The sequence below is a fragment of the Geospiza fortis genome, unplaced genomic scaffold, assembly GCF_000277835.1.
Source record: "Geospiza fortis unplaced genomic scaffold, GeoFor_1.0 scaffold5, whole genome shotgun sequence".
Taxonomy (NCBI): domain Eukaryota; kingdom Metazoa; phylum Chordata; class Aves; order Passeriformes; family Thraupidae; genus Geospiza; species Geospiza fortis.
Window position 1 is genome coordinate 199,128 of NW_005054421.1, and position 11,953 is coordinate 211,080.

The following is an 11,953-nucleotide window of genomic DNA, read 5'->3' on the forward strand; positions in this document are numbered from 1 at the left end:
TACTGATTACCAAAGAGTAAATTAAAAGCGAAGGTACTCAGCATCATTTTAGACTTTGGCCCTATGTATTTTTAAAGGAGTTTTTGTTTTTAACAATAATATCAATCAATCATCTTATTATTGATTTATATGATTACATTTCAATCATATGTAATACATGGGAATGTTTAAAGCACTCTTGCTAGTAAATGCAAAAACATCAGCGTAAATGTTTAAGGTGCAGAAAGTGAATAATGATTAATAAGCAATTTGTCTTTCACAGTAAGCCTTTTTGAAATAATTATAAAATTGAATTCTGTGATGGAAATTTTTGCATTCTCTTCATATCAAAAATACCTACACAAAAGAACAAATGCAATCATAAACCTACTGATGTTCTGGTACATTGAATACAGAAGAGGTGGTGCTTACTGCATTATAAAAAATGATTAGAGAAGACAAATTATATTGAGCATAAACTTCCTTAAAACTTCTGGCAGAAATTTCAGAAGATGAGGTAAACTTATTCCCAGTGTGAAGAATGTAAAGAATGTGAAGTGTAAACCATAACATCTTTGCTTCACAGAATTGCACAAGGTGTTTACCTGGTAAATAATGGACATTAAAATGGGAGTTACAACCAGGATGAATTGTATTTTTGGTCATTCTTTGAGGTCTGGATCTAAACTTTCCACTTCATCCCTATCCTCAGTACCCAAAGCACACACAGAAAAAACTCTTTACCTCCTTTGGAGCATCAGCTTGTATAAAGTCAGAATAAATCTTCTGGGCTTTCAACGCAATCTTAGTGGAGGATCTGGTTTTCTTGAAGTCCTCACAGGCCAGCCAGAACTCCACATTCTCCTCACTGAACTCAGACTTCAAAAATGTCCGAAAAGCTGCCAGGCCCTCTGGGGGAAATGCATCAGATAGTGGATGGAGGAAAACTGAAAGGCCAGTGCAATTTATGTGTGTGCATACTCACACGTGTGTGTGTGTGTACATATATATATATCTTTTTTTTTTTTTTTTACAGTATGTGTATAGTGTAACCTATGTATCTGCCACTCTTTTACGTGTCAGCCAGCAATCAGGTTTGAGAAGCTGCTGCAGGGGAAATAAATAGGAGATTAGATTACAGTGCTGATAAGGGGACTACTAAGAGAGTTTTTCAGTGAGTTGCCAACCAAGGATTGCTCCCAGCAGCTGCCTCCTGTGGTTTGGTCTCTTTAGCACTGGTACATTTGTTAAAAGGGATCGTAGAGGTTTTGGTTTCAAAAGGATTTGTAGTGGCTGGGAAATCAGAGATTTGAGGTTGACTCCTCGGCTGAGAGGCAAGTAGAAATGTAGGTCACACTGTGCTAATGTGCTTCCCCCACAGCTTAGGTTCCCTGCCCAAATGGGGCTTCCATCTCCTTGCAAGGAAAGATTAAGATCTGGATAAAAGATGGACTCCTTGTTACTTTTGTTACTTCTTTGTTCCTCTTTTTTCTTTTTTTATTTCTTTTTTCTTTTTTTTTCATTTTGAAGGGAAAAAAATGAAACAAATAAAGGTTTGTTTGGAATAAATGGTTTTAAAATTAATCCAAATCAGAACCTCTGAGTAAAGGAAACTGACAGGACCCAAATTTAGTTGTGTTAGTCAAGTTAATGCTATCCAGGAACAGGGTGGAGGCATCCCAAGGTCCAGGCCACAATATTACTGCTGGGAAATGGGGCAGGGGCTAGGAAATTTCCAAGTTGCATGTGGTTTGTTGTGTTAGGTCTGTAGAAATGGCATTTCTAGGAGAAGTGACTTTAGATACGTCATTTTTTGTTTGAGTGGAAGTCACTGCACAACGCACATATTTCTCAGGAATATCTAAGGAAACGTTTGTGAGTTTTTGTGAAAAAAATTATTAAAAATTAAACCTCTGCAAGGGGAATTTAGCAGTTACTTTAATAAAAACTATTCCATAGCATTTCTGCCTGCCCTTGAGCACTGGACAGAAGGGATGTTGTGTTTGCAGCTTGGATAAACCTCTCAGGACAGCAGTTCCCCCTCCTCCATCAGCAGCTCTGGTCAGTTCAGTGCATGTGGGGAGCTGAATGGAGAGCAGTGTGAAAACCTGGCAGGAATGTTTGGTAAATGGGATGACAAATGTTTTAAAAACACATATGTTTTTCCATCCCTTCTTACCTTTATTGGATAGTACTGTATCCACAGACTCAGACCAGGCCATGGTTTCCCCAGCGTTTGACCTGTGAAAACAACATCTGCCCTTGAAAATAGCATTGTGGTCTCTGCCCTGTGCAGGCTGGGGTGGCTGAGAGCCTACAGTGTGTCTGACTGCTAGGGAGAGAGGCTCAGCCACTCCTCCTACCCTACACACAGCAAAACAGGGATATTGGCACTGCTTACTTGACTATTCTTCCTGGAAATACGCGTAATGCTTGCAGCTGGTGGAGCTCTAATAAAGCACAGGAGAGGTAGGAATGTTCTAGAGAGTGCACTGAATTTCTTCTCGAGTTCAAAAGGACTAGGCATTAATTTATATAGCATTTTTTACTTGTAATGACAGGAATTATCTGAAAATATTACCAAGCTAACACTAATAGGAAACATGGGCCTCAAATGAGCTTCTAGGGGGCATAAATAATTGAGTAAATTCATAGCTTTGACTCTTCCCCTGCAACTTGCTGTAGGCTTCTGCTAGACATGAGGGTAAACACTTTCTTCTGTATAAAATATTGCCAGTTTTCTTAAAACAAACAAACCCTACCAAAAAAACCAACCAATTAAAAAAAAAAAACAAACTTAGCATTAAAAACAATCACAAACACTCTCAAGTTCTGTAAAAAAAACCAACATTTGATGCTCCTAAGGGGGCTCTGAGAGCTCAGCTATCAAAACCCTGTTCTCTGAATTATAGAGGTTGGTTTGAGATCTGTGTTCCACAGCCACTTCTCAGCATCATCAGTAATGGTATTTTCTAATTGCAAATTTATAAAGAGATAGTGTCAGGATATTATGAGGCTGTAGTTATAATTATTACAAGGGATGGTGACAGTGACACCTTAAACAAGCAAGATTTTTGTAGCTCTCCACTTACTTGTATCCAGAGTGCAAAAATTATATTTAAGCAAGAAAAAAAAAGTGCATATTTATAAGTATATATAAAGACATACATGAGGGAAGCTGGAGTGCAAATATAGAAAGTCTGTGAAAACACAAATGAAAACCAAACATAGCATTATGTTGTATTTTGTGAGACATCATGTGATGATGGCATTAATCAGCAGAGAATTTGTTTTAGCAACAATAAGAAACTTTTATCAAATATATGATAAATTTTCAAGATTTTTATTAAATGTTTACTAGCTTTCTTGTCAAGCAAAAAAGCAAAATGAAAGACCAGGATAAACCAGACAGTTTTGCTTCTTGTTCTTATGGGTAATATTAGTTGTTTTAATGTTTACTCACCAGTCAGAATGATCTCACTGACTGTGTGGGATTTACTTGAATAGAAATGGCAAGCAGAATTGACAACAAGGAATCAGAATAGTCATATCCCCTCCAAAGGGTGAAGGAAAATAAAGCTGTACAGATTATTCAAACTTGGTCATCCTGTCACATAAATCTCCTACCGTTAAAATAGCCATAAACAGCAACTCACTTCACTGGCATTTTTTGTTCCGCTGTTTGTCTGTCTGACTGTCTCAGGGAAGGCAGAGTTTCGTTTTCTGACTGATCTTCAAGCTGGAGGTACTGCAGGAACAATACAGTTAGCATGTGAATAACCAAACAGGACCATGCACGCTGACAAACCCTCTCAACATTTTCTTTAAAACTATTTATTTCAGAAATGTGGCCTATTTTTAAGCAGTGCCACTCTCACCTAATAGTGGCCATAATACAAAAGGAATGGGGGAAATGGCAACACATGCCTGCTCAGCGTCACGGGTAGTGGAACAACTCCAGAGAAGGGCAGCAGGTGGTGAAGGACTGGAGCACAGGTCTGACGAAGAGCAGCTGAGGGAGCTGGGGTGTTTAGCCTGGAGAAAAGCTCCAGAGGGGACCTTATTGCTCCCTGGAACTGGCTGAGAAGGGATTGTAGCCAGCTGCTGATCTATGTAATTTGTCTCTTGCTCTTGGTAATTATTCTTTCATCCCCAGTTCTTGGCTCCCTCTGTATAACCCTTGCTGTCCCTCACTCTCCTGAGCAAGCAGGCTTACTGATTGATTCTTGCCTCCCTCCAAATCTTGTCCTGAGGCCAAATCCTTTACTCAGATTACCCAGATTCCTGGTTCTCAATGTCTACACTTGGCATAAACTTCCAGTGGTTCAGGAACTGGGATCCCAGCTCTCCCAGCTTGCAGACTTAGGGATTTTTGTCTTCTCAATTAAAATATTTTACACCTAAAAAATATTTTACACCAGAGCAGCCTTAGGAGTTTGTCTCATTTTATTTTCCTCTGTGGTACAATCATGAGCAAAGCTGACTCCTGCCCGCCTGAGAACATCTTTCTTATTTTAGCCATGTTCATCTTCTAAGAGCAGAAAGAAAAACACAAGCACCACATGCCATGTTTCACCCTTAGCAATGTTAAGAGGTTATTCCTTATCCTTATCCTTTGTAGATCTGTAAAAGAAGTTTCAGGCCAATCTATTTTAAGAACTTCACATGGGACAAAAACCAGTGAATCTGGTCAATTGTGCTCCAGGAAGATGAAATCAGATGGAAACAGATATGGAGGGGTGGGACAAGCAAGAGAATTGAACTGTCTTGCAGGAGAAGAATGAAAGACCAATTTGTCTCTAAGATGAAAGCAGAGAGGAGCTATGATTGCCCTCTGAATACAGAGAGGTAACCTGGTGAGAAAAAAAAAATTATTTTAGCATAATGGTTATATTGACAAAAGAAAAAATGTATAGAAGCAGCCAGTGAACAAATTCAGACTGAAAACCAGAATAAGGCTTCACAAATTGTTTTTTGCAGCCTCCCAGTGGAACTTTTTTCCCTTTCTATTCTTCTGTACTTTGAAGATAGAGCTTCATATAATTATGAGATTATTTTAAATTGTTGTCTTCATTAATAGAATACTAGAAATTATGACCTAAGATGCCCTTTAGTCCCACATATTACTAAAAATATTCTTGGCAGCAAAATACTAATACTTCCTGTAATTCCTCAGCTTTGCATCTGCTTGCTTCTAAACATTATAGCAGAAGAACAGAAATGTTAATTGGTCATTTTTTCTTATTTAGAGATTATCTTGTGTGCCAGGGTGGACCAAAAACCTTTCATGCATTGTGCTCATGAGACTAACTTCAGCATCTTACAGCTGGGGAGAAAACTTTCAGCATCTGCACTGACATCAAATCCTTTGTGCCTGATTCAGTCCCAGGTCTGAGCTTTGGCAAAAGGAAATAAACATCATACAAAATCCAACTGATATTTATCTGTGGAGCTTCTGGCTGGGCAGAGCGTAAACAGCTACAATTTGAATTTTTTAACAGTGTCATGCCAGAAGTCAGTCCAGTCCAGTTGTGAGGACAGAGGTGACACTAAATTAGGCAATTCATAATTTATAGCTGGCTCTGTTAATTTCTCAGTGTTTACCCTGTGTCTAATCCCAGTGGTTCTTCTATTTACCCACCTCAGAACTGTGATTGATAAATTGATTTTTTTTCTTTTTTTTAAAGCAGTATTAACATTGTTATATCATTATTCCATTAACTCCTGTGAAACTATGAGAGAGAAGGTTGAGGACCTGTGCCTATTTTTAATTAAAATCATCAGATAATATACATTTATTTCAAAACAAAATTCCAGATAGTGCCCCACATGCATTTTTAAAATTTCTACCTGATAGTCTGTTATCTGAATGAAGCAGACATGAACATCTCTTCAAGATTTTTCAGGACCGATGGATATTTTTTAAGTCAGTCTTAGCAGCCACAGAACTATGCTAAAACCCAGGAATATTTTACACACACAATAAATGGATAGATCCAGTCAGATTGCTTTTGCATTTTATGGGGTACTGCTCAAATCCACAAAACCACAAAGAAGCTGTGAGGGACTCTCATCCCTGTACAACATTCTGAGCAGTCAGTGACTGCTCATTCTATGCAAGCTGAAAATATTTTAGGTACGCAACAGGTTAATAGAATTGTTGTGATATTTGTACTGGGGCAATGAAAATAAGTTCACTAACCAAAGTTAGGCACAGCCACTTCTTCCCATAGAAACCAGCTGGTTGTATTTCTCCGTACGTCCTCTGCTTAGAACTTAATAGTGTCTGGAAGGAAACTCTAATATTTCACTGAAATGTCATAGGAGAAAAAGCGATCTTAGTATTAAAACAAATGCATCAGCTGCTTGTGCAAGTGTGTTGGCTATTCATAATAAACAGCATCAATCAAACAAGATGAAATACATAGTAGAGAGGGGCTGGAAATTGCACATAGAATTAGTGCTAAACTTTTTGTGAATCTGGACCCAGGTGACACTGCTGGACCCAGCTGACACACACAGTTATAGCTGCAGTTTGGTCCTAGCTGGGACTGGACCTCCAGACTCACTCAGACCCTTACTTGCTCAGCTAATTGCAGGATATTTTTCTCTTCATCTGTCAGGCCTGTGGCTTAACCTTCTGGTAACTCTGAGGACTGGGCTATGGATTTCTGGAGTCCTCTGCCTTTGATGACATGGGAGAGCTGAAACTCTAGAAAAGGGAATGTGGATCTGATTTAACGTTCCCAACTTTGCCAATATTACTTGCTAAGGACCCCACATTTATTAAATATTTAAATCCTTAGAACTTTTAGGCTCACTGCTTGACTTTTACTGATGCTCGCCTTTTGTTCTTTAACTGTCTTTAGCTTTCGCTGAATTATCTTCCTTTATGAAAAGCTATTGGCTGTTGCGGGCCCTAAGACCTGTCATTTTTGTTCATCTGACCTGGATACTAATCACAATAGACAATCTAAATCAATGTTACATATTCAAACCATTGCTTTATTAACCTAAGTAATCATTTCCATTTACATATGTTCCTAAAAGGGCTGCCTTGTATACTCACCTGAGCACAAAGTGAGAAAAGCTCACACTCTCCAATGGATGTGCTGGTGTTTCCCAGCAGTTCGGTGTGTTAATGCTTCTCAGCACTTGGCCTCTGTTAATTCCATTCCATTCCATACAGAGATTTGCTTGGATAGTGCTGGCTTGTACAAGGTAATCTCAGCAGAAAAAAAAATTAATGTTCTACTGCCCCAGGCAGTCGAAGCCCACGGGAACTTGGGTGCATCCCTTATGTTGGGAGAAGCCAACATGATCCAAGCACTGCTGGCATCCTAAGAACATGGAAATGCCTGTCCCACGGGGATGCAAATACACCTTAATCAGAATACTATGTAAATGCCCACCTTCCCACAGCACTGCACAGCATGGGCAACTCAAAAAATAATTGATATTTTTCCATGTGAATAACTCTGTGTGCCTTCAGTATGCCACAGAGTTGTTTTGCATAAGAAAATGAGCTGTTATTTTCCACCCAAGCAAACTATGCCCTTCAGGTGAAATGTTTTGATTTCAAGAACAAGCTGTCAAAATATTTTACAGCACTCTGGGCTCCTCATATTCACGATTTCCAAGTGCTGTACAACCACAAACCTCCATTGGAAAAGAACTGGAAACAATTCTCAAGAAAATGTACAACCAGGAAAAACTGGAATAGCATTATCTGCAGAAATTTAAAATGAGGCCACTAAGCTGTGAAGAAACAAGAGTGTCTTCATTACAAGCAAATTTTATGGTGAAGAAATGAGAGTTCAGAGTTGTCCTTTTTTTAGGCTTCAGCCTTATCTTCTGTCCTGCTTGAAAACTCTCAAATGACTGCTGTAGGATTGTGTTTCTTGCTAGTTAATTTTAGTTACCCTTCATGGAGAAGGCAATGGTAGAGGATAGATTGTAAATCTGGGAGTCCAGATAATTTTCTGTAAAGTATAAGGGTGAATTAGGAGGAGGTTACACAAACAGATTATATTTAGGAAAGAAGAGAGAAATTCACTCCTTTGGTATGAAACCAGAAGGAGCTTTTATGAGACCAGCTCTAAGTGATAAGAGCACAACAAATGGAAGATAGCGACACATTAACAAGGAGAAAAGTAAAAATGGAAGCAGGTTCAGGTGGTGGATAGAGGAAATAAATTTTTTTCTTTGGCACAGAGCCACACAGGAGCTTAAAGTGCATTTGATTGAGGCATTTGACTAAAATGCAAAGAACAGAGTGGGATCTGGGATAGGCAACTGAGCAAGGTGTAAGTTCATGAGCATATGAATCACCGATGAGAGGAAGATGATTTTCTGCAATTTTTTTCTCAGCTGATGTCTTTGGCAGCATGTGTGGAAAGGAGAGGGAACTGCATTCAAAGCAGTAGCTATTTAAGGCAGGCTGAGCAGCTGGGAACAAAAGGAGAGGAAAATGATCTGCTGTTTGTGAGTCACTTAAAAGTTGTAGCATGTAAAAGCATGTAAGAGCCGTGTTATTGATTGCCTGCTTCACTGGGAAATGGAAATCAGTCTTCTGTGAGATTCTTTATCTTAGATTTCATTCTTGCTTTTTGTCAGTTGAAAAATCAGTCAAGTTGTCTTTTGTTCAGTAACAAATCCACAACTGGAAGAAGATCTTTGGTCCTGTGTATTTCTAACTCCCTCAAATTAAACAAGAACAGCACCTTCAGCCAATTTAAAGCATCTAATTAGACTGAAGTGTTGAAACAGGAGAAAAATCTTGGTGCCACCCAAGTCAGCAGATTGCTTCCCTCATGCTTTTTGTCCTGAGACTTCACCTATGTAAGGAGTAAAGTGCAGTGTTTGGGTAGGGTAAATTATTGTGTTGGCAGGAGGAGTATTTTGGGAGCTCTTGCTGAACCCTGAATGGCACATATAAATATAAAAAGCTGCTACATAGAACAATCTCCAATAATAGTACTTCCCCAACAGGCTTAGTATATGTACTATTTGCATTAGGGCAGCTCAAGAGGATTTACGTAACTGTGGCATGGATTCTGCCAAAACTAGAGAAGCCTGACTGTGTTCTCTGGTACTACCCAGAGATTTGTGCTGTAAATACATCTGTGCAGGGCCAGTCCTGAGTCTGATCAATCCTGGAACAGCATCACAGACTTGTACTAAATCCACGCCTAGTTCGTCTTCAGGACTGCAGCACAGCACTAAATAGTAGAGTGCTCATTTTCCCTCACTAAAAGGAGCCTCTTCTAGAAAAAAACCCATTGCCAGATAATTATTTCATTTTGGTTTATCTTTGTGTCCTTTGCCTTCCTTTCTCTGAGTTTATCTTGACTTTCTTTTTACAGTAGTTCCCATGGCACTAGTCTGCTGTAAATTCAGCTAGGGTTCATAATTATCTTTGGAAAACACACATGCATAAACAGCTACCAGGAATATCTTATTTGTTTGTTTTCATTATAAAACTCATAAGAGGGACTCGCACTGTCAATACCACAGACTGATGGGTTTGAGGAAGACCTCCCTGGAGATAAGCAAAATTTTCCATGTGTCTGTGAAATGAAATAAAGGGCATCTGCTGACTTCTGTTTATCACTGCAGACCCTTCTGACTAGCAGCTGGGATTTTGCGAACATGAGAATGTCTTACTCAGGGTACTATATTTGTAATTCGGTTGGATTTTGGAACAGTATTAAATATATGTACTTTTTTCATTACTTTCCTTCATGGCAATCCATCCAAGATATGGATTCTCCACTGATATGAAGGGACATAATCACACCAGGGCAGAATTTAGCTGCAAGCGTGCAGGTTTTATGTCTGTGTGGCAGCAAGGCCAATGCCAACACTCAGGGGGGGCTGTTCTCAAATCTCTTCCTCCAACGCGGATCCTCGTACACGACACAGGAACATGCATATTTTAAATATCTGAGAACTGGCATTCAGACATTGTTGGTGATACTAGAGACTCCCTCATCACAGAATCCCCAAGGCTGGAAGAGACCTTCAAGATCTAATCCAACCATTAACCTTCCCCAGCCACAGTCAGCCCTAAGCCGTAGCCCTAAGCACCACTGCCAGAGGCCTCTTGAATTCTTCCAGAGACCGTGACCCCACTGCCTCCCTGGGCAGCTCATTCCAATGCCTGACCATTCTTCCAGTGAAAAAAACCCTTTGCCCAGGTCCTGACTGCTTTCACTGTCAGAAAGAGCCTGTGCCTGGTGTTTTGAGATCAGGGGAGGGTGATGAATAAACCAGCATGGGTCATCATTCCAAATGTGTTTCCTCTCTGTTCCCCAGCTAAAGGTAAGAGCTTGGAGATGGCTCCTGGGTCACTGTGGCTCAGCAGCATTTCCACATGAGTTTGGATCTCTGTGCACAGTAACAATTTGTTTAATGTGGCAGTGATTACAGCTAGAGTTGGACCCTAGGTGAAGTCTTCACATCTTCCTCATCAATGTACTGATGATAATAAAATCCTGGCAACTCTTTAAGCAGGTCAGATTTATTGGAAGTTAATAAAGCAGACAGGGAAATCTGCAGATCCAGCAGTTCTTATACACCCCAAATTAACAATGAACAAAAAGTCCCATCCTCAGAAACTGCATCTCTTCTCCTTCACCATTTACAGAAAGGGGAGGGAAAGGGAGAAAGCTTAAATTCCACAAGAAACAATGTAATATCCAAGTCATAGTTACAGATAAATCCTGCAGCCCCTTCCTAAACTGAACCAATGTTTAAGATTTTAAGAACTGCCCCAAGCTTCAAGGTATGTCTGCATCAACTGTGAAAGAAAAGGACAGAATGAATGTGCGTGCTGACTATAAAAAAAAATGTCTGTCTTTGATAGTAAAGAAATAAAAAATAAGATTTCGCCTTCCTTTTCTATAACCTATAGAGAGGATATTAATGTCCAATGGAACTGAAAGTTGCCCTGCCCGAGTCCAAGAGCTGTAGTAACAAAGTTGGTATACCACGACTATTTATAAATAAAAGTAGAAATATTTTATATTTATATACATAGACATCACTTGGTATTTAAGGATACACATTGTGTTAAAATAGCATTCTTGTCCCCTTGCTGCTGCTCATTTAGTTGCAGAAAATTAGAATACATGCATTTGATGCCAAAGCTAATATATACATCATAACTTAAAAATAGACAACAGACATGAGGAATAAGAAAAATGTAACCTAAAAAATTAAATAGGTATCTTTACATTCCTCTTAAAATAGGCAATGGCCACATTTTAATTATAGATTTAATTATGCAGTGTCTTTAGTTAAAATAAATGTAACTTTGCATTATACCTAATAATGTTTCTGTGTGTTTTACAGTATCAGAAAATACCGCAAATTCTCTGTGCTTAGTGTAGGAAATATTGCAAAAACATAAATGTGTGGAAAGACTGGATACAGATATTCTAACTGTGATGAAACTCAGGCATAAAGGTACAAGCCCAGGATATGTGTTGGGTAATATCAAATGGCACTATATGAGACATTTTTAAGCAGGAAAATCAAATTTTCCCCCCAAATCTGATCACAGCCTTTGCTCTGAGTTAAAAAAAAAAAAATCCTATATGAAAACTCCACATGTTATGACTTGCCAATACATCACCTACTTTTCTATGAAAGTGAGATTCTGCTCCAGAACTCTGATCTGCTGTAAGTGAATTTTCTTTTGCTTCACCACTTAGTTACACCCGCTGAGGGTTTGGGGTTTAAAACACACCCGGGTTGCTGCAGGAGCTGGGGGTGAGGAGGGCTGAGCTGGGCTGTCACCAGACCGTGACACAGGGGCTGAGGAGGGCTGAGCTGGGCTGTCACCACACGGTGACACAGGGGCTGAGGAGGGCTGAGCTGGGCTGTCACCACACGGTGACACAGGGGCTGAGGAGGGCTGAGCTGGGCTGTCACCACAGGTGACACAGGGGCTGAGGAGGGCTGAGCTGGG

The 11,953-nt window shown here is 39.6% G+C and overlaps 2 protein-coding genes across 2 annotated transcripts in view; both read right to left on the reverse strand.

Annotated features, from left to right (window-relative positions):
* The window catches only part of RGS21 (regulator of G protein signaling 21), a 7,740-nt gene extending 459 nt beyond the window's left edge, over window positions 1–7,281 (reverse strand). Inside the window, exons 1-4 of the mRNA XM_005426665.2 lie at window positions 7,049–7,281; window positions 3,636–3,727; window positions 2,159–2,235; window positions 724–890 (exon numbers count right to left, since the gene is read on the reverse strand). Of these exons, the coding sequence (XP_005426722.1) occupies window positions 724–890; window positions 2,159–2,235; window positions 3,636–3,646 (255 nt within the window). The 5' untranslated portion in view covers window positions 3,647–3,727; window positions 7,049–7,281. The remainder of the gene's footprint in view (window positions 1–723; window positions 891–2,158; window positions 2,236–3,635; window positions 3,728–7,048) is intronic.
* Window positions 7,282–10,760: 3,479 nt separating this feature from the next.
* Window positions 10,761–11,953, reverse strand: part of LOC102041925 (regulator of G-protein signaling 18) — a 9,402-nt gene continuing 8,209 nt past the window's right edge. The window contains exon 6 of the mRNA XM_005426695.2: window positions 10,761–10,780. Coding sequence (XP_005426752.1) covers window positions 10,761–10,780 — 20 coding nt within the window. The remainder of the gene's footprint in view (window positions 10,781–11,953) is intronic.